The 21,809-nt window shown below is 32.6% G+C and overlaps 1 protein-coding gene across 1 annotated transcript in view; it reads right to left on the bottom strand.

The window, feature by feature from the left end:
- Hexo2 (beta-hexosaminidase 2) overlaps positions 1–21,809 on the bottom strand; it is a 72,671-nt gene that overhangs the window by 2,572 nt on the left and 48,290 nt on the right. The window contains exons 3-8 of the mRNA XM_088226900.1: positions 18,101–18,289; positions 11,015–11,223; positions 6,158–6,479; positions 2,463–2,790; positions 1,560–1,786; positions 394–629 (exon numbers count right to left, since the gene is read on the bottom strand). Coding sequence (XP_088083026.1) covers positions 394–629; positions 1,560–1,786; positions 2,463–2,790; positions 6,158–6,479; positions 11,015–11,223; positions 18,101–18,289 — 1,511 coding nt within the window. The remainder of the gene's footprint in view (positions 1–393; positions 630–1,559; positions 1,787–2,462; positions 2,791–6,157; positions 6,480–11,014; positions 11,224–18,100; positions 18,290–21,809) is intronic.

Genomic DNA, 21,809 nt, shown 5'->3' with positions numbered 1-21,809 from the left:
ATATTTAAGACTTGTCTCTCCGGAAGTTTAATAGGACTGTATTTGCAGCTATTGCAGTTGGACTAATCGCATATACATGATTAAAAAACTAGCTAAGAGAGAAAGAACCACTACATATTTTAAATAAACTGCATCCTGCTAGCAGGTCTTCAAATTCTTCATATCATGAAAAACTGTGGGTCCTACTGGTAGGTCTCAATGTAAAACTCTAGATGTTTTATCATAAAATAGAAAAACATTAATTACATTCATTCTTTCCTGTATTTAATAACCGGGCAAATAAGAAGGTAAGCATTTTTATCAATTTTATTATTACTTTTTTATATAAAGAAAATTTGTGCCATGTAGACCAATAATAAAAAACTACATTGATTTATTTAAAAAATATTTTACCGATTATGTTTTCATCAACATATTCTGTCCACATGCACACCTCGCCTCCGAGTACAGTCTTGTATCTTGGTAATGTATTATCATAGGCTGTTCTCCAGGTGTGGTACTGCGTAGATCCCCAAAAACCGTGATCAAGGTACCACGCATTCTTAGTTGAAATGATTACCCTGTAGCCGAGTTCTGATAGCTGACTTGCCAAGGAGTCTTCAGCTACAACCCATGTTTGTATCACATATCTGAAAAGGGATAAATGAAAACCATAGTAATTGATTAGTTCTAAAAATTCCAATTTCATAATAATCCCTTTTCCCCTCCTCTAACTTTATCTTCGTATCCTCAACACGCAATGGTCTTCTATTCTATTTTTGTATTATTTATTAACAGATTAGTAAAAGAAAGTAAATTAAGAAAGTTACAAAAAATATGTCACAACATCCAGATCAACTGGGAAACAATCTTTTTTAGAATTTTTTTTTGCAACTAGCGGAAAAGTTAGTGAGATTCGCGATGCCAATTTCACATATGGGCATCTCACTAACTGCACCACAGTGCCTGTCAATCATCATTATCAGCTTAAACCATAGAATAATTTGCTATAGATTATTAAAATGCTTTGTGTTTTAACCATGATGTTATTTTTTTTTGTCTTTTTAAAACATAAACAGATAAACTTATAATATAATAAATCAAACACTGATTTGAGTCTACTGAACACTTTATTTTATTTTTACAAATATAAAAACAAAAATTTCATCATAATTTAAAAAAATATAAATACCTAAATTCCCCATTACCTATTAATTAAACACTTAGCATTGCCCTTAACTATTAATATTTCCCACAATTATGATTAATGTACATGCAGTTCATAAACTTATTTTTATTTTTTACTTAAGTACCTTGAATTATATAACTATATAAGGACATTTAATCCATCTAATCTTCACATTAGTTTGAAAATACCCTAACAAGGCGAAACAATTGTCACGAAATTTTGGTTTTTATATTTGTAAAAATAAAATAAAGTGTTCAGTAGTCTCAGATCAGTGTTTGATTTCTAATATTATAAGTTTAAGTATGGAGTTTTACAAAATAAACACCAAATCAATCAATACATAAATAGATAATTGGAGTGCAAGAAAAAAACATGTAAGTATAGGTAAAACCTTTCTTTTGGTAGGAAGTTTTCTATCACAGATGGTGAGGTTAAGTGACTAGACCACAGTATAACTGGAGCTGTTGGACTGGAGGAGGCTGCCTCATCCCAGACCCTGAGGGCGGTGGCTTGGTACTCCGCCCAAAGTTTCAGGAAGTCAGAGGCCTCGCGACCCATGCCTCGAGATTGCATCAGATCCACTATTTCATCAGTGTTATTCCAACAAGGGAAAAATACCTGTTGAAAAAATTAATAAACGTGTACATGGTGATTTGTGTGGCCAAAAACATTGCTGTCATAAATGTAAAAGAGCCACAGTGGAATGAACAGAAAATATATTTGCAAGTTCTTTTATTATCCACCTACACAGGTAATTGCGTAGACATTACAATCAATTAAAGAAATTTCATTTACAAAGTGAAAAAATACTAATTACATGATTAAAATACATTAGCCTAGACTCGACTGCAGTCACTGCAGTACACATGCAAACTATGAGCTCACTACTAATGTAGTAACTGGCCCATTTCACACTATGGCAAACATCCACATGGCATAATAAAATAACATAGAATGGATTGATATTTATTGTTATATAATAATTTTTTGCCATATTTATTCATATAATGCTAGGCAAATGCAAAAAACAATACACTATAAGGTCAACTAATCTCCAGTCGATTTTATTTTGCAGGATTTTCACCAAAGAATAGGCGATGAATAAATTTGAAATAAATACAAAATAAAATGAAATACGTTGATACACTCTAATTTTACCGTGCCTTGTGAATTTGGATGACTGATGTGAAATAGGCCATTCTCTCTCTGATATCACGTGATGGGTTTGTTTTTAAAAAAAATTCTAGTAATAATTAACAGATAGTTAATTGGTTTTAGTTAAAATAATGTTTACCTCATCTCCTCCCATGTGAAAGACTTCTCCACTGGGAATCCAGTCTACTATATCTCTATACAGTTCTCTTAGCAGTTGGAAGACCCTAGCGTTAGCGGGATTGAGCTGTCCGCAAGGGGGCTGCACACAGCGCTCTCTCCAGCGAGGGTAGGCCCAGCAGGAGACCAGAGCCCCCAGCCCAGCGCCCTCCCCCCACTGCCAGCCCGCTCCAGCGTGAGCCGGGGCGTCTATCTCAATGATCACTCGAATCCCCCGCGCTCGGGAGTACGCTAGGAGATCTTGGATTTCGGAAGGGCGGTATACTTGTGTTGGCGAATAAGCTCCGAATCTGAAAAATTTATAATTACGTTAAATTTTTAATGTTTTTTTAAATTTTAAATTAAGTTACATTTAAAATATATTTATTATGGCTTTTTAGGCTATGTCCGTGTTAAGAGGAAACACGGTCTGACTTTTCTTTATGTAAACATATTCTCGTATTTTCTTCCTGGATTATAGCACTAGAGTTTTGGAGAACTTAACGCGTTCATCAAAATTAAATAAGAAATAAATAATTCAGTTAAACTTAAAATATGTATTTGTTATTGTTCAAAACATTCAGGTTTTTGGTGGAAGTTCATTGTAATTTAGAATTGAAATAAAAAATGATTTATTATTTCACAGACTCATTGTTACTCATAATTTGTGGCAGATTTATTTTTATTCATTTGATTAGATTTTTGGATTAATTATTTTCAGGTGATTCAAAAATAATTCATCCAAAATAATTGCAAAATATACGAAATAATTAATCCAAAAATCTAAAACATAAATTTAAAAAGTGTTTTTTGTTTTGTATTTAAAAGACATTGTGACAGATTTTATGTAACATGTAAATAGAACCCATTGACAAAACATATCGAAATGTTTTTAACAGGACCTTATTAATTTGTAAGCTAATTTTTAATTATGTAGTGATGAAATAAATGAAAAATATAAAAAGGGACATGTTCGAGATTATCCTTCTATTATAATAATAATATTATTAAAAGTGATCTATATATTTTTTAAATGTTGTAAATAACTGTGCTAGAGATATGGAAATCATGTTGTGATAGAGCCGGGTTTGAACTGCGGATCCCTAATCCGTGAGTCGGCGACAGTACAACGGAACTACAATCCTGTTCAATATATATCTAATAATATATTATATTAAACACAATATTTTAGTATGCCTCAATCTTTGTTCCTCCCCAAGTAGAGTATTTAACATTTTTGAAAGTTTACTTCGTCGAAGTGAAGTATTATTTTAAAATTTTAAAAATGTATCAAAATCAACAGCTGGAAGAAATTAAGAACTAAGGATTTTCCTACATAGGCAGCATGGTGAATGTAACACAGCATTTAAAGTGATCATTCAAATCAATCAATCAATGTAAATTAATGCCTGAAGACCGGTTGTGCCTAGTGAGGTAATCACATAGAAAAGAAAATAAATAAAAATGTTAGTATGTAATATAAATAATTTAAATAATTAACATATTACAACAGAGATGAAGAACATTTAAGAGAAGGTAATATGGAAGTCTAGGCATCTACAGGGCTTATGACCTGTCAATGGCTGGTTTAAGCTATTACCTTATCTTAAATGTTCTTCATCTCTGTTGTAATATGTTAATATAAACAGCTCCCCAGGGAGTTGAATCCAGTCCTTGTCTACAAAAATTTGGACAAACTCAAAATATTGTTAATTTAAATAATGTTTTAACCAATAACCAATGGCAGGTCACCAATTGAACGTAGTTATGCAGAAAGCAGCCAGCCATAGAAACGTGAAACTGAGATAATAGCACCTTTGTGAAAAGACTTAATAATTTAATCTACACAACAGTTGGAATATTTTTGACTTTAACAAATGATAAAAAATTAATAGATTAGTTTTTTTGAAATATTACAAACAAGAATTTTATTATGTAATTGAACAGTTTTAATGATTTTTAAGTACCGTAAGCTTTTTTAAGTGCTGTGGGTGTTTTTTGCAAATCGAAAAATGCTGTTTTTGTGATTGACACCATTTTCGGAAGGTGATTATGACAGTTTTTGTATGAAAGCGGTCTGGCTGTTTTTCGCAGAACATAGAATTGACCATACTGCACCCGATAACATCAATATCGCATTTTCACAAAATTGTGGACTGGTTGCTTTCTGCATAACTACGTTCAATTGTCGGCCTCGTGGTGTAATGGTCAGCGCGTTTGCCTACCATGCAAAAGGTCTCGGGTTCGATTCCCGACATGATTGATATGAAATATTTATTGAAAAGGGTGTTTTCACACTAGAATATTTCACAGTCCCTGGACTGGTACCTGAAGCGTAAGATTGATCACCTTACCTTCATATAGTAAAATTGATCAAGATATGCTGCGATTGGTGTACCAATCCAGTGCCCTATGCACCATTAGGTGAGGAAAGGGAATGATGATGTGATGATGACGAATGACAGGTTATAAGCTCTGTAAATGCCTAGACTTCCATATCGTTGTTGCACCGTGAAAACCGGCTACGTGCATTCATTTAACAATTTTAAAAAAAACAATTAAATTTAAGTATTCACTGTTCCTAGACATTTTTATTAACTCTTGTGTGGCTGTGATGTCACACTAGTCGACATAGGACACAAGACTTAATATATATCTCTTTTTTTTTTAAATGATGAACTCGTATTTTTTGTAATCTTTAAATGAAAACTTTCACACCGGATTTGGAAAATAAAATTTGTATAACTATGCTGGATGTTAATACAAAAAAAAAATATTCTTGTTACGCGAAGAATGAATGTCCGCTAATTTAGCAACATATATGTATAAGAGAGAGCAAAAATATGTAACTCATAACAAGGAAGACAGAGACGCTGTCCTGCGGCGGGTGTTGTCTAAAACAGGTTCAGTCTTCATTCGGTTGATGACAGTGATGGGGGACGCACGCGCGTAACATAACCATTAAAGATGTTACTACATTGTCTTTGTTTAAATCACGTCTGAAGAAACATCTCCTTAATCTTCCTTAATCTCTCCTCCTTTCCTTTTTCCCATTGAGTAATAGTTTTGATTTAAGGTAATTTTTAAACAAATACGTTTATTTCTATTTTTATATATCTCTAGCTTTTTAATCTTTTTTTTCTATTGAATATGTTCTGTAACTTGAATTATAAAAACAAAACTTTTATTTCATTGGTTGGTTGGAAGAAATTGCCATTTGGAAATAAGCCCGTCAATGTACAAATAACATTATGTACAAACAGTTAAATAAATAAATGAGCGTCGTATTTATGATTTTTTTATTTTGTTTGCTATAACAGGGCTAAATTGTATGTTTATTTGTATAAATTATTGAAAAAGAATTATTAAACAGTGCGTCTCCAAGTTTTTTTTTTTCGTATATCTGAACTTTAGAATATTCCGTCTTTTACAAGTGGTAACACGATGTTACATCACCGCGCGCAAAGGGATTATTTATCACAGTCTTATAAGAGTTAAAGTCTGCGATGTTTATTGTTTCCTTTTCGAAGAAAACACCTAGTTAATTTCCAAGGCGAAGAATTCCAAGAAATCTTTGTCTACAAACATTTGGATATACTCAAAGCATTGTTGATTGTCACGTTAACCTGGTAGATAAGTAAATGGTAGCCAGGCAGATAACCTGTTGACAGTATTAACCTCGCTAGTTGCGGGACCCTCGGCGATACAATTGGAAAGCTCTGCGAGTCCGTCGCGTGCCAATGCAGCACGTTCATCTTGCTCGCCGCCATCCCGTCCAGGGTGCGCCTGACGGCCGGCAGGGGGATGTAGTGGCGCGCCGTGTCCAGCATGAGCCCGCGGTGCGGGTACGCCGGGCGGTCCAGCACGCGGGCAGAGGCCAGCACCAGCAGGGCCGCGCGGCCCGCCAGCCGGTAGGGGGCGAACAGTTGGGACAGGGTCTCTAGACCGTGGCGGGCCCCGAATATCGTGGCGGCGTGGATGTCGGCAGTCAGCGCAGAACCTGGAAGAGAAGGGGAAAATTGGTCATTCAGTCGTCGGCGAAAAGGAGAAAGAAATATTTAAACCATTTTTTATATCGTTGATATTAAGTGAGAAGATAATAGGACCTAAGCGTGAACCCTGTGGGACACCAGAGGTGCAGATAATAAATATTTCACGCATACGCGGAAACGGGAAATTACAATAAGAAGTTAAATAAGTTATCTTCGATTTCCTATAAAATAAAAACGAACTTTCTCTTTGAAATATAGAATATTTACATAAAATATTAAATTCCAGGTTGATGGTAAAAATACTAAAATTTTTCACATTAGTTTACCTAAACATTTCAGTGAAAAAATCGACTTTAAGATATCTCTGTCAACTTACCATTGTAATCGAGCCCCAGCGCCACAATTATGAACGGTATCTTCATCGGTACATATCGGAACGGTATAAACTAACATCGATTTATGTACAAAAATGTGTATATTTGTATGAAAATTCAATACACATTCGTCGGTAACCATAATTGTTTACGAAAAAAAAGTGAACATATTATATTTTTCAAACCGAAAATTTAATTTTACTTTGTAGATAACATTGAAGATACACTTTAACTTCCCTTTAGAATACGGATCCAAGGCCCCGATTACAATGGAAAGTTAACATAGTTATCTTCGACTGTCTATAAAGAAAAACCGAAATTTGTGTACAAAAATGAGTAAATTTGCATGAATATTTAAAGTATCTTCGACGGTCTATAAAGAAAAACCGAAATTTGTGTACGAAAATGAGTATATTTGCATGAACATTAAAAGTATCTTCGACTGTCTACAAAGAAAAACCGAAATTTGTGTACGAAAATGAGTATATTTGCATGAAAATTTAAAGTATCTTCGACTGTCTATAAAGAAAAACCAAAATTTGTGTACGAAAATGAGTAAATTTGCAGGAATATTTAAAGTATCTTCGTCGGTAACCTATAATTGAACACGTTTTGAAGAAAAAATTATACGCATATTATGCTTTTCATACTGAAAACTTAAATTTATTTTGTCGATAAATTAAAGATAAATGTTAACTTTAATAAAGTTTGGCTCTTCGGGCCCCATATAACGGACCACTTGCAGTTTTTAAACATCTTTGATATTTTATTTTGTCTTTTAGATTTTTTGTTTTGTGAGTGATAACTTTAAGGGCGCCATACACTTTGACTGAAAAATAAATTGAACCCATTTACAGACTACCTCTAGATTGTGAGAAACCGTTTATAATTTTTAAAGCATGTTTGATATTGATTTAGATAAGGCTAGTTTGTGATATTGTTAATCCCTTTGTAAAAGTGTATCAATCTCCGCGGTACCACACCTGAACCTCTCAAACTTATGTTTTTATAATATAATAAAAGTCGTAGTGCAAATAAGTTCGTTGCTTGCCCGTTCGTTAAATCGACTTAAAGGGAATTCGATATTTGTACTATTATACATACAATGTTTAAACGTCTCAATAAGGTTCAGATTGCCTTTGGTACAGATGAAGGGTACACGATAAAAAGGATGAATGTCAAAAAAAGAAGTATTAAGATATAACGTTTTTAAGTTTTTAAACCACTTGGACATAAAAATAAACTTATAAAAACATAATGGAACTTGCTTAATGTTTATAGCCTATACAGTTTTGTATAATCTAAAATGGTTTTATTAATATTAAATCATCTCTTTATTTCCAATAATTAACTGACATCCACCCTTTATCCCCTGTATACATTTTTTTCTTGTTCAATTAAAAAAATCTAAATATTGCGTTCTCATGCACCCAAATATTTAATTTTAAGGACCATTTTCCACGAGTTGTAAATAAATCACAATTAGAAAATAGGAATGAGGTAGGGGTAGCGTGGGATTCGAACCACGGATCTTTGACCCGCGAGCCCGAGACACTAGCCACGAGACCACAACCTGATTCATCAATTATCTTGGAAAGTAAAATGAAATGTACTTAAACACTAAAAAATGTCAGATCATTCGTTTTCATCGAATAAAAAAACCGCTCATTTTTTGTTACAGTATAGGCGGTGTCAATCTTTCTACAGTATCAGTGATAAAGGATCTCGGGGTATTTTTTGATGAAAAATTGTCTTTTGTATATCATGTCAATGAAATTTCAAGCAAGGCATTGAAAATGTTGGGCTTTATTTTGAGAAATACAAAAAATTTCAAGTCCATCCGATCATTGAAAATATTATACTGTTCTCTTGTAAGAAGTAATTTAGATTTAAATTCATCAATATGGTCACCCTGCTATAATGTTCATGTTTATAATATAGAAAACATTCAACATAAATTTCTACGATATATAAACTACAAACTAAACATTCCAATTCAAAATGTGAATTATGACTATTTATTAACACTGCTTAACCTAACAACACTTTCTGAAAGAAGAACTATTAATTTGTACTGTATAAAATTGTAAACTCTCTTTTTGACGCACCAAAAATACTTGAATTGATTAATTTTAGAGTACCCGCTGTCAACACTAGGAGTACTTTATTGTTTCATTGCTCCAGTACTTCTTCCAACCAACAAAACAATTCATTGATACCGAGACTGCATAGGTTAGGTAACACTTATGGAACGGCTGCAGACATTCTGTCCAATTCTTTACCATCTTATAAGTCCACAATATCAAGTTTATTTGTAGCTGCTCGTCAAACTATTATTGACAATTCAATTTCATAAATTAAAAAAAATACTTACTTGTTTATTTTTATTACCTTATACTTGTTTTTTATTTTTTACTATTATTTCAAATTGCACTGTAGTATTGGCAAATACGCATTTCATAGATACATATTTTTATTTCTTATTTTTTCGTGATAATATATGCTTGCTTGTTTATTCATTTAACTGAAAAATGTCTTTCTTGCTTACCGTAACACTTTATTTATTGTTTGCCTTACAGAATTTATTTCATTAGCTTATATCTTTGCATTTTTTGTTTATATGCTTACTGTTTTTTCTTGCATACCTTTGTTATTATTGTTTTTTTTTACTTTGTAAAACTTTTTATCATATCCTTTTTAACTAATTTCACTTTTTTTTTCTGTATATTCTGTTTCTTATTTAGTATGTTAGCATGTATTTCATTTTTATTTTTTGTAAATGCCTTTTGGGCGTTAATGAACAAAATAAATAAATAAATAAATAAAGTAGAGCCTTTACGACAAATTTTATTAAACAGAAATGTAGATCATATGAACCGCCGTCAGATAGCATAATCTCTTAAAAGACTGTGGTAAATAACTCCATTGCGCCCGGTGATGTAACCTCGTGTAAAAGGCGGAATTTTCTAAAGTTAAAAAAAAATATGGGGAAATACTGTTTAATAATTTCTTTTCCATAATTTATAAAAATAAACATAAAATTTAACCGTGTTATAGCAAAATAAATTTGAAATCATAAGTACGCAGGTCATCTTGCATACGTCCCCCACCACTGTCAGTAACCAACTAAATCTGTCTCAAGCATATACCGGCCACAGAACAGCGTCTCTGTCTTCCTTGTTATGAGTTCTATCTTTGTGCTTTATTTTATACTGATGTATTGCTGTATTGGAGTCACACGTCACATTCATTCCTCGCGTAGCAAGTATAAATGTTTTTTGTATTAAATCCAGCATAATACACATTTCACTTTCCAAATTCGATGTGAAAATGTCCATTTGAAGATTACAAAAATTATAACTTCATCGTTTGAAAAAATAAGAGAGAAATATCAAGTCTTGTATCCGGTGTAGACTAGTGTGACATCACAGCCACACAAGAGTTATTAGTTTAAAACACATCAAAATTGATATCCACCCAAAAAATTCACTGAATGCCTGAGCTGGTATTCTGAACGCCCTCGGGGGGGAGAGTTCGGAATCACACCCCTGGAGAGTAATGAGAGTAGTGAGAGTAGTGGAGAGAATTCACATTATTACTACCAGGAAACTGTCAGACTGTTACGTGGAGTTTTTTTTTGTGTCACCCGTCGGAGGCGTGCTCTTTAGAAACTGTAGTTGTGTTCTTTTAAAATGTGTAATAAAACGTGTAACACTAATAAAAAAGTTTTATAATTCATCATGAAGTGTTACGAAGTGAGTGGCGATTCAGTCAATAGTATGACGCAATACTTAACTAATTGAAAATGTCAAAATTACATTAAAATTTTGTCTCAAAACCAAGAAATAAATTATGATTAGCCTTAAACTATACAGACACCTGCATAAAATGATTATTAAGTAAAAAGGGTTATCTCATCTTTCGATTGTTTTGATTTAACTCTTCAACTTGAACTTTTTGACTTTTTTAAAACTATAATTTCTTACAGTTTTAGCTTACCGGGGTCAAAATACTGAGAAAGCAAGAAGCCCAGAATCACCAAATGACAGTTAATACTGGAAGATACCGGAAGAAATCATACAAAAAATGGACCTTTTGGATCAAAACAGCAACACCAGATGGGCCTCCGATTCTCGCATTTTAAAATAATAATAAAATAGATAGATTACCTGATGATTTCAGATCCAAAGCGTAACTCTCATCAGTGGTCCAGTCTAAGGTTGTATCGTCAGAAACAACATTTAGGTAGACCACCATTGTACTGTTGGATGGTGCTGACGAATTTACCCCACACTCCCGCTGCAGCGACCAAAGAAATACTTTCCCCATCTCTTCCATAAGGGGTCGCCCTGATCCTGGGACCTCGGAATAATCTAACCTAAAAATAATAATATTTACTTTTTGAAGAATTCATTAAATTTCGATTCCTGTCAAAACTTGAAAATTTGTTTAAACTTTAGATGCATACTGTTCAAACAACATCATTATCATCATTCAATGTCCACTCCCCAGTTGGAGCATATGGTGTCCACAAAGAGCTGGCTGCCAGCTTCTGTGAATACTCCCAAATCAGGTTGTTGTCCCGCAGTTCTGGCATTTGCCGATGAACAGTCAGCAGTGGACCTGATGAATCTAGACCAGAGAACCTGATGCCTTATAAAGTGGCCAAGCTCTCAGGACGCGTCCGCAGTATATGGCCCAGCCAACCGTATGGACCTTTTCACACACGCCACGCCAATCCACCCGGCCCGGTATTTTTCCCGGGTTCACCCTACAAAAGGTGACACGTTGTGTATGCGTTTGTAGGATGAACGCGGTAAAGTTACCGGGTCGGGTGGATTTGCGTGGTATGTGTGAAAAGGGCTTAAGCTAGGGTTTCCTAGGACAGCGGTGCCCGTATCTTAACGGCCGTAGTGAACGGTGATGCGGTGGACAGCCGTCGTAGTGGTGACTAGAGAGTGGTTTTATTTTTTAACGGTGTTATCAACATCGTTTTCCTAGGAAACCACTCTCTAGTCACCTTTACGACGGCTGTCCACCTCATCTTCTTTCACTACGGCCGTTAAGATACGGGCGCCGTTCTCCTAGGAAACCCTAGCTTTATCGCCTCCGCTTGATGACAGTTGTCACCTGAGTTTCTGCGTCCGTTCTTTTATTACTTCATACCTCACAAAGACAAACCACCACACAAATATTATTATTCAAACAACAATATTCATCACTTATATGTTTTTTAAAATTTGTATAAACCACTTTAATTTTGAGTTACACTTCGACCGGTTTCGAGGTTACTACCTCATCGTAAGTCGATGTGAAACTCAAAATTTAAGTGGTTTATACAAATTTATAAATATATAAGTGTAAAATGTCGTACCACAAACTGAGAAATGTTTTTGATAACAATAATAACAATATTCATGTTAATTATTATTATTTTAATATATTGCGACCCCCCGGGCCCGGGGACAGCTGTCGATGGAACCACTAACCAGCGACCCCTGTTATAGATTTAATAAAATTTAAATACATTTTCAGTATAAAATTTCATACAATTATATAATTTTTATTGGTTTTTATTATATACATTCAAACAAAACTTAAATTCATGCAATTGTCATTACTTTATACCTAAAATATTTTAATTTAAACTCTTTTATTTCCATAATTATATAAAATCATGATTTACAACCCGTGCTTGCACTAATTTATAACATTTTTTAGCCTAGAAATTTAGTTTAGAAATTTGTTTAGTCTCCCACTAGTCTGACGATGTCGGTCACGACGAAACCCGGTCGCTGCTAAAAATGTATAAATAAAAGTGGAATAAAACTACGTACGTATTTTTATTATTATAATATATTATTATTTTATTTGATATTTATTATACCTAATATAATTTATTTAATATTTTTATTCAGAAAACAAGACAAGACAACATACACTCAATCCTGACTGTATTCAGTTGGTAACCATACCATGTGTATCAGATCGGTAGTCTATGAAGCGTAAGACTGATCATCTTACCTTCAAGTAACAAAAATGATCAAGATAAGCTGCAATCGGTGTATCGATACAGTGTCCTATGCGCCGTTAGGTGCAGAAAGGGAGTGATGATATATATAATATTATATTTTGTATTGTAATTAAATTATTTGTACCGTTTTTTGCCAATAAACGCCGCGCCGTATTGAAATTGAAAAGTAGAATTGACGAAACGATCGTCCATTTTGTTTTGTTGATAGTGTGTTTTTTCCTCGCGGTAATAACGCGCGCGTTACCGCTTTTTTATATAAATATTTTTTTTAAAGGAATAAACCGCTAAGACTCTATTTAAGAGGCTTGTCAGCCGGGGGAAAGAGGGGATATAGATGGAGGTAATGAAAAATTCACCATAACACCCAGACCAATTGCGAAAAAAATATTTCATGTATTTTTTTCTTGCAACTATCGGAAATCGAACCTGCGACGCCAGTTTTACAGTCGGCTGTCTAACCAACTGCACCACGACGCCTGTCGCTGTAGACCCGTCGTGGAGATCCGCTATGTAATTATATTCCATCGCATTGAAATTATTTTTTAATATACCAATGTATTTATTTACTTAAAGGAGTGTTTTTACACAAGAATATTTCTTAGTCCCTGGACTGGTACTTGAAGCGTAAGACTGATAATTTTACCTTCATGTGACAAAAAAATTAGGTGCGGAAAGGGAATGATGATGTACATCTTTAGTTTAAAAAAATTTAAATTGAATATACTTTGAGTCTTGAATGATGTTTTATTAGTTGGTTGGAAGATATTGCCATTTGGGAATAAGCCCGCTAATGTATAATTTAAATTGTGAACAAAAAGTTAAAGAATTAAATAAAATAAAAAAAACGGCTTATTTATTATTGCTGGGTTATTTCAATATATATTTCTTTGATTCCCCCGTGTATTTTATTAGATAATGCTCAATACACATATTTTTTACAAATTTATTTTTTTAGTCTTTTATGCATCAAAATTCAGTTGGGTTTTTAAAATTTATACGTTCTTTTGTCAAACAAAACAATAATGGTCGCCAGGCGAGTGAAGTTGTCTTAGTAAAACAATTGCAAGGCTCTTGTTCAATACAATAGAGCAAAATGATATCTCTATTAGCGATAGTGCATTATGAGATACTCCGAGGTCTTGTCTGAGCGGTTTCGTCTCGTCTCTAGTCTTGTCTCTTGTCTTGACTGCCAGACGATGAGGCAACAGCAGCAAGCAGTAACCCGATGTTATTATTAGCGTCCGGTGTTGTGATTACAGCGCAGAGCTGCCCCCGCCCCGTCTGGTGACATTTACGCGCTCCAGAAATAGCGGCCGTGACGTCGCCATAAGCAACGCGCTTTCACGGTCCCCCGTTACTAGAATCCATGAACCGGAGTGTGTCTAAAGAAAGTTGCACCAATAGAACTTCGGAAGTAAATTATATTAGTTCTGACAAATGATAAACACTTTGTTACATGTTCTGTGTTCAGGCGGATAAAGAATACAGCTCTGTATAAGAAATATAATAGAATCAGAACCCTGGACGAGTGCTATCGACAAATTCAACAGATTTTGGAATCCTCTTGGGAAAAAAAAATACAGTCAACAGGGATAAGTTTTGTTAAAGAATATCATGTTAATCTAATTAATTAGAAAAGTGGCAACTTTATCAAGTCTATTTTTTAAAATCAAAAACTTTGTTCCAATAAAGGAAAAAAATTTAATGTATGAAGCATATGTTAAAACTAAAATATGTTATATGCAACTACTATGGGGAACAGGATATCAAAATGACATAAACAGACTACAAAGACAGCAAAATAAAATACTAAAGTTAGTATATGACCTTCCCTATCTAACAGCAACTAAAGAACTTTTTGAACAAACTAAACAATTAAACGTAACTGAACTCTTTAAACTAGAATCTTTAAAATTTATTCATAAATTAGCCACTGATGTAATTGTAGACGAAGAATTAAAACTTGAAAAAAATTGTAGTAAACATGAACACAATACAAGAATATCGGAAAAATATCATATACAACCTTTTAAAACGAGAAAAGGACAATCGAGACTTATAAACCATGGACTGAAATTATACAATAAACTACCAGACAAAACTAAACAAAAGACTCAGGCAACCTTTACAAAAGATGTTAAAAATATTATTATGAACAGTAGAATGTGAATTTTAAAAGTGAAAACATTTTGTTAAATGTATGTAACCCGTAAGGGTTTATCAATAAAATTTAAATAAAAAAAAAAAAAAAAAAATGTGGAATCAAGAGTAGAATAGTCTCTCTATTCGTTTTGGGCAGTCTGTTAAATTGGTGGTAAAACTTAATCTACAATGAAAGCACCCACCCCTTTCCCCGAACTGTTCATAATGACGGGTGTCTTTCTTTGGTTTCGCATATTCACTATCAATTTTTTAAACTAATTAATCGAAAGCTTAATTTTTTTTACAATCAACCCGCAAAAATATCAAAACATAGAAACTTTAAAAGCTTTCAAATTTAAATTCAATTTATTTATCGTATATACAATATTTTGAGTTTGTCCAAATTTTTGTAGACAAGGACTGGATTCAACTCCCTGGGGAGTTGTTTGTATTAAAATATTACAACAGAGATGAAGAACATTTAAGATAAGGTAATATGGAAGTCTAGGCATCTACAGGGCTTATGACCTGTCAATGGCTGGTTTAAGTGGCCACTTTACACACTGTGTAACATTCACCATTCTGCCTATATTTGAACATCCATATTCCTTCAATTCTTTCATCTGTTGATGTTTGTGAAGTTAAAGAGCTGAAACCTTTATTTATGCGGGTGAGATTCATCTAATTGAATTATTTCACCTACATACTAGGCAACGCCTGAAAATATTATTTTTTCAATTTCTATACTTCTTCATGGACCAGGTAATTTATCAACAATATTTTGAGTTTGTCCAAATTTTTGTAGACAAGGACTGGATTCAACTCCCTGGGGAGGAATATGGATGTTCAAATATAGGCAGAATGGTGAATGTTACACAGTATGTAAAGTGGTCACTTAAACCAGCCATTGACAGGTCATAAGCCCTGTAGATGCCTAGACTTCCATATTACCTTATCTTAAATGTTCTTCATCTCTGTTGTAATATTTTAATATCTTATATACGTTTATGTACATTATAAAAATATTTCAAGGCATACATAACATGAAAAAATTCACACTAAAATTTAAATATACAAAGATGGTAAAATAAAAATACCCAGCAATTATAGAAAAAGGATGCTATCCTCTCTAAACTTTTTTTCACTAATATGAAAGATGTCGGTATTCGAAGAGATACGGTTAAGTAAAGACATTGCTCTTCCTACTGGCATTACCATCGACAGGTTGGTTCTGCAAGCAGGAAGATAAAACAACTTAAGCTGCCTATGTCTAAGGTAGTCATTAGGAACATAAAGAAAAATACTCTCCATTATACCTATGTTGATCGTAATATCACGGATTAATCTGAAAAAATACATAAACAAATATGCACTTCTTCTTTTATCCAAACTATTGTAGCCAAGCATTTCCAGAATGAAGTCAGACGGGTATCAAATAATAGTTTTAGATATTTTGTAATTCTTATAATTTTTGCACACGAGGTCCTCGAAAGTACACAAATATTGGTTGCAGCAAAACTATAGGTACATGACGACGAGAATGAACCATAGGTACATGACAACGAGAATGAATCATAAGTACGAGTACATGACAACGACAATGAACCATAGGTACATGACAACGAGAATGAACCATAGGTACATGACAACGAGAATGAATCATAAGTACGAGTACATGACAACGACAATGAACCATAGGTACATGACAACGAGAATGAACCATAGGTACATGACAACGAGAATGAACCATAAGATGTTCATTCGCATACACATACAAAATAAGAATTTATTTATTGAACAATGTTTGATTATGTCCAAATGCTTGCAGACTGATGAATCCGGATGAATCTCACCCACGTGATAAAGGTTTCAGCTCTTTTACTTCACAAAAGTCAACAGATGGAAGAGTTGAGGAAATGTGGACGTTCAAACTTGGGCAGAATGGTGAATGTTACACAGTGTGTAAAGTGGCCACTTAAACCAGCCAATGACAGGTCATAAGCCCTGTAAATGCCTAGACTTCCATATTCCCTTCTCAAAAATTTTTCCCTCTCTGTTGAAATAAATTTAAATTTATTTATTGATTTAAACGCCTTGTAGGCTTTTACATGCTTTACACCCATATATACAAATAAAGACTAACATGTATTTTATTCAGAAGTAGTAAAAAATATAAATGATTTTTAGAAGAAAAAGAAAAAAAAATTATAAAAATATCATCTTTATATATTACCTACTAAAAATATAAATGGGTATACTAAACATATAGTACATACATATATCGCAATGGAAAGAATATACGTGCATTTTACACAAAAGTAGCAAAAAATAAAAATGAATTAAGAAGAGTTAGAAAAATAAAAAAAATAATCATCATTTCATATTAGTAGAAAATATATGAGTTTACGTTATAATACAAACATGTATTGCAGTGGAGAGAACAGAAAATATATTAATTTAACCTGTACATCTGTTTGTATTCGAAATAAATAAAATAAAATAAAAATAAGAAGTGCATTTTTTCGTATACGTTATATTAAAAGAATCTTCAAATTAGAAGAAGTTAGAACAATACTATTTATGTAAGTCAGTAAACGGGAAACAAATGAAATCAACATAGTATTATTTAGGTATTTCAATTTGAAGATGGTAAATTGATACACTGCCTTTTAAAATTCAAAGTGTTGTATTAAATATATCTATTTTTTGCGTATTCATTTGCAAACGCATGAATTCTCCTTATTGGCGAGTGTGCACTGTAGTTTGTTGCAGATACATTTACATAGAATAGTTTATTAAATCGGGTAACCCTGCTCAGAACTCGTAAGTTAATTAGTTGTAACAGTGCGGAACAATCTAATATTAAATTTAATCTTTTAAATAAAATTAACAAATAATTCAATATTCAGATCTGGCAAGGGAAGCTTTACACTGAATAGTCCTATTTGCCACATCCTACCTAGTTGGAAGAGAAATAGACTCCAATTAGGAAATAAGTTAGTTTCAAAATCAGAACCATGATTAAACAAATAAAGAAACATTAAGCTAAAAAACATTATGCGAATCTTCTCTTTATTACCTAATGGCCTGGGGCCCTATCTGCAGCACCCCGGCCGACAGGGTGGTGGGTCCTGTGGGGCGCGGCCAGAGCGGCCCGTAGTGCGCGCACGCCAGGCGGCACGTGGCAGGGGACTGCTCCACGGGGGCGCGCGCGGAGCCCGCAGCCCGGGTGCACCGCCCCCCGAGGCAGCGCCAACGCCATTCCTGCCTGGAATACCAATCATGATAAATAAAGCAGGATTTAAAGTTATTTACTAGGTTTTTACGCAGTATGTTGTTCGATAGCATTGAAGCCGGGTTCGAAAATGATGTATTTATTTATTCTTCTACGATTTTATATTATTTACTAGCTGACCCGACAGACGTTGTCCTGCCCGAACGTTGGCTTGCCCTGGAAAAATACTTTTTATTGATAAGTAAGTACCTAGGTACTAGGTACTTGTTTGTGATTAAATTCCAAAACCCAAAATTGTTTATATTAAAATATTGAATTTAAGACTAAACAGGTACTTGTTTATGGTTGAATTCCAAAACGAATATTTTTTTTAAAATATGGCATTCATTTTGCAAACGTCGACTCGGGTCTTATAACCAACAGAAGGGTTAACTTATGCAAAAATACGATTTTTCAAAATTTATTGAATTAAGTATTATTTTAGTATTACCAAAAATCCAGTAAAAAGAAATAAATGGGCAGAAATTGTAAGGAATTTAAGGAAATAATCTGATTGAGATCCACAAAAAACAAATGCTGTTTGTAAACATTCAAAAACATTTTTTTTTATACACAAAAAAGAACATCTTTCATTTTTTTTATAAATGCATTCTCCTCGAATGCAACCCTGGTAGATCGATGAATAAAACATTTATGCTCCTTACTTCTTTTTTGCATATTAGATTGAAGATTCTAATATCTACAAACACGCACAGCGCATAGATCTATATTTCTCTGAAAACCGCACGTAAATCGGTTAAGCCAGTCACATCACACGTACAGAATAATTATATACACAAAGATTTTTTACATTATAAATAATATTTCCGACCTGAGAGAAACATTTTATTTCATTTTAAAACATGCTCTAAATTCATGTAAAACACTATATCATAAATTACATCACGATAAATGTATGACGACCTCCGTGGTGTAAAGGTTAGGACACTTGACTTAAGCACGTTCGATTCCCGGTGAGAACACAGAAATTAAAATATTGAATTTTCTCAAGCATGGGTGTTCTGTGTTGCAATTTACCACTGTGATTGGGCCTCCTGGCCTGTTGTGGTGCAAAAAAAATGTAATGAAAATAGTCCCTGGACTGGTACCTGAAGCGTAAGACTGATCATCTTCTATATTCTAAGCTATGATTATGAAAAAGTACATATCATGCATATTACAAGGTAAAAATCACGAGGTATTAAAAATAACACACTATATTTATACGTAATACGGTTTAAAAATATGTGATCGAGTACAAAATAGTTTTAAAAAATTACAATATATTCACAATACAAGATAAACATGCATGAAAATGAATTCAAAATGATATATACATAAAACAATCAATAAAATAATCAAAGGTTTAAAATTACATAAATGTACATAATACAACCTAAAAGAGTATGAGATAAAATCTTAAAAATTACATACATTATACATAATACGGTTATAAAATTAATTAAAATCAACTTAACATATTTATCTTATACAAGGTAAAAGAGTATGAAAAGCGTATTAAAATTACATATACAATAATAAAAGCTAAAAAAAGTATGAAAAAGCATAAAAATCGTATTAAAAAACGTATTAAAAATTACATATACAAGATGCGCATTCTCTTAATCCGCTAATATTATTTATTCGAAGTATGAAAAAAAGAATTCTTCAATTCGCGCGTCCTGTTTCTGTATTTTTAAATTGGTACTATAAATAAATATTCAAGTAGCCAACAAAAAGCCCTACCAATACTCTATAGACAGACTTTTTACAGAATTCCCAGTACTAAACATAAGGCAAATATACATAAAGACATATAAAGACACTTTCATCAAAAGCCAAACAGACATAATGACGGACAACAAATTTACGACACTAGGCAAAGACAAAAAACAATATTTCTGCTACCAAACAAAAAAACAAATTACGGACAAAGACACTAATCCATACAACTTTTTAAGTATAGATATATCGGTAAGCAAAATGAAAAATAATGTTTTCAAAACTCTAGTCCATAAATGGATTACTAAAAGGACCAGACAGGAAGCTGAAGAATATGTTTCGGATATCAGAATATAATTTTAATTTAATGAAAGTCTTTTCTCATTCTATCATGTAGGTATGTTTTAATATCGTTTTTATATATTTTTTCATTTTTACGCCTGTAATATTTTGATGTGACTTGACGATTGATGTAAAAGTAGTAAGTATGTATAAAATAAATAATGCACTGACACTTCGGAACGTGCCTGTGGGCCAGTGGAGAGGCTACATCCATAAATAAAGAGGAGATAACTTTTTTTTGTAAACTGTGTATTTGTAAAATATATTTATTTATTTAATTTTTATTTTATAAATTTATTGCAAAAAAATAGTAAACATACTTTAACAGGGAATCTACATAAAACAATTTTTTTTTAAAAGTTTTATTCATTTTAACAAATAAGTAACATACATAATTGTATTTTTGTTCCCGCAAAGCCGAAGCTTGTCTGCGGGTTACATTACATTAAAATATATATATATAAGTAAGTACATAGTTTAATAATAATTGAAGAATAAAATATATTTATACACTTAAGTTTCACTTGCTGTTTAATAATTTTTTGACTATTTTTTTAAATGAAATTAGGTTTTTTTCTTCACGATTTTTAGCTGGTATTAAATTGTAAAGTGTTCGTTGTATTAATGTTCTCTGTTTATGATAGTTTCCATCTAACATGGCTCAGCCCGTTCTAAGATGGAGGTTTTTATCTTAAGAGCATAAGTAGTCCTATACTAATAAAACAATAACATAAAAAAGAAAAACTAAAATTACTTAATTATAAATGCCTAGCTAATCAAATGTAAGAAATTAAAAATCGTTATTATACAAATATAAAGTATATATATGTGCCAAGAATACATGTTACTTAAACATGAATAATATAGTATAATATATTATAAAAAACAATATAAAGCAAAGAAATACATAATAATACATTTTTCAAAAAATCTCTCGCTACACTATTTGTATGTGAAGTTATTTTTATTTTTATTATTTTTTTTACATTTTTAGTCTTTCATATCTGGCAATAAATCATTAAATATTTTTGGAGCAATTACATTGTATTGCTTTTTACCAAAGGCGGTTGATACAAATGGGACAATACAGTTCATTTGTGTTGCTGAACGAGTGTTTATATTTTGTTGGGTTCTTTTGACCTCACTTAATTTATCATAAAATTTAAGTAGTAGGCAATTGTCTTACATCCAATATCTTTAACTCAGCGAATAGATCTTGGATTAAATACATAAATAAATAAATCTCTGAGGCCATTTATTAAATTTTTCGAAGCCTTCTATACGTATTGCACAGATCTTGTACCAAACAATGTAAACTTTACAGTTGTAAATATAAATGTTTCTCTCTGTGGTAATAAATTTCAGTATTGATAACTCCTTAGGGAGTGAAATCCAGCCTTGTCTGTGAAAATTTAGACATACTTAAAATATTAATGATATATTCACTAAT

Source organism: Micrasema longulum, unplaced genomic scaffold (assembly GCF_059751315.1).
Source record: "Micrasema longulum isolate JH-2025_06_02 unplaced genomic scaffold, ASM5975131v1 h1tg000470l, whole genome shotgun sequence".
NCBI classification, from domain to species: domain Eukaryota; kingdom Metazoa; phylum Arthropoda; class Insecta; order Trichoptera; family Brachycentridae; genus Micrasema; species Micrasema longulum.
Note: the sequence above shows the minus strand (reverse complement) of the source record. Positions and strands in the feature narration are given on the sequence as shown.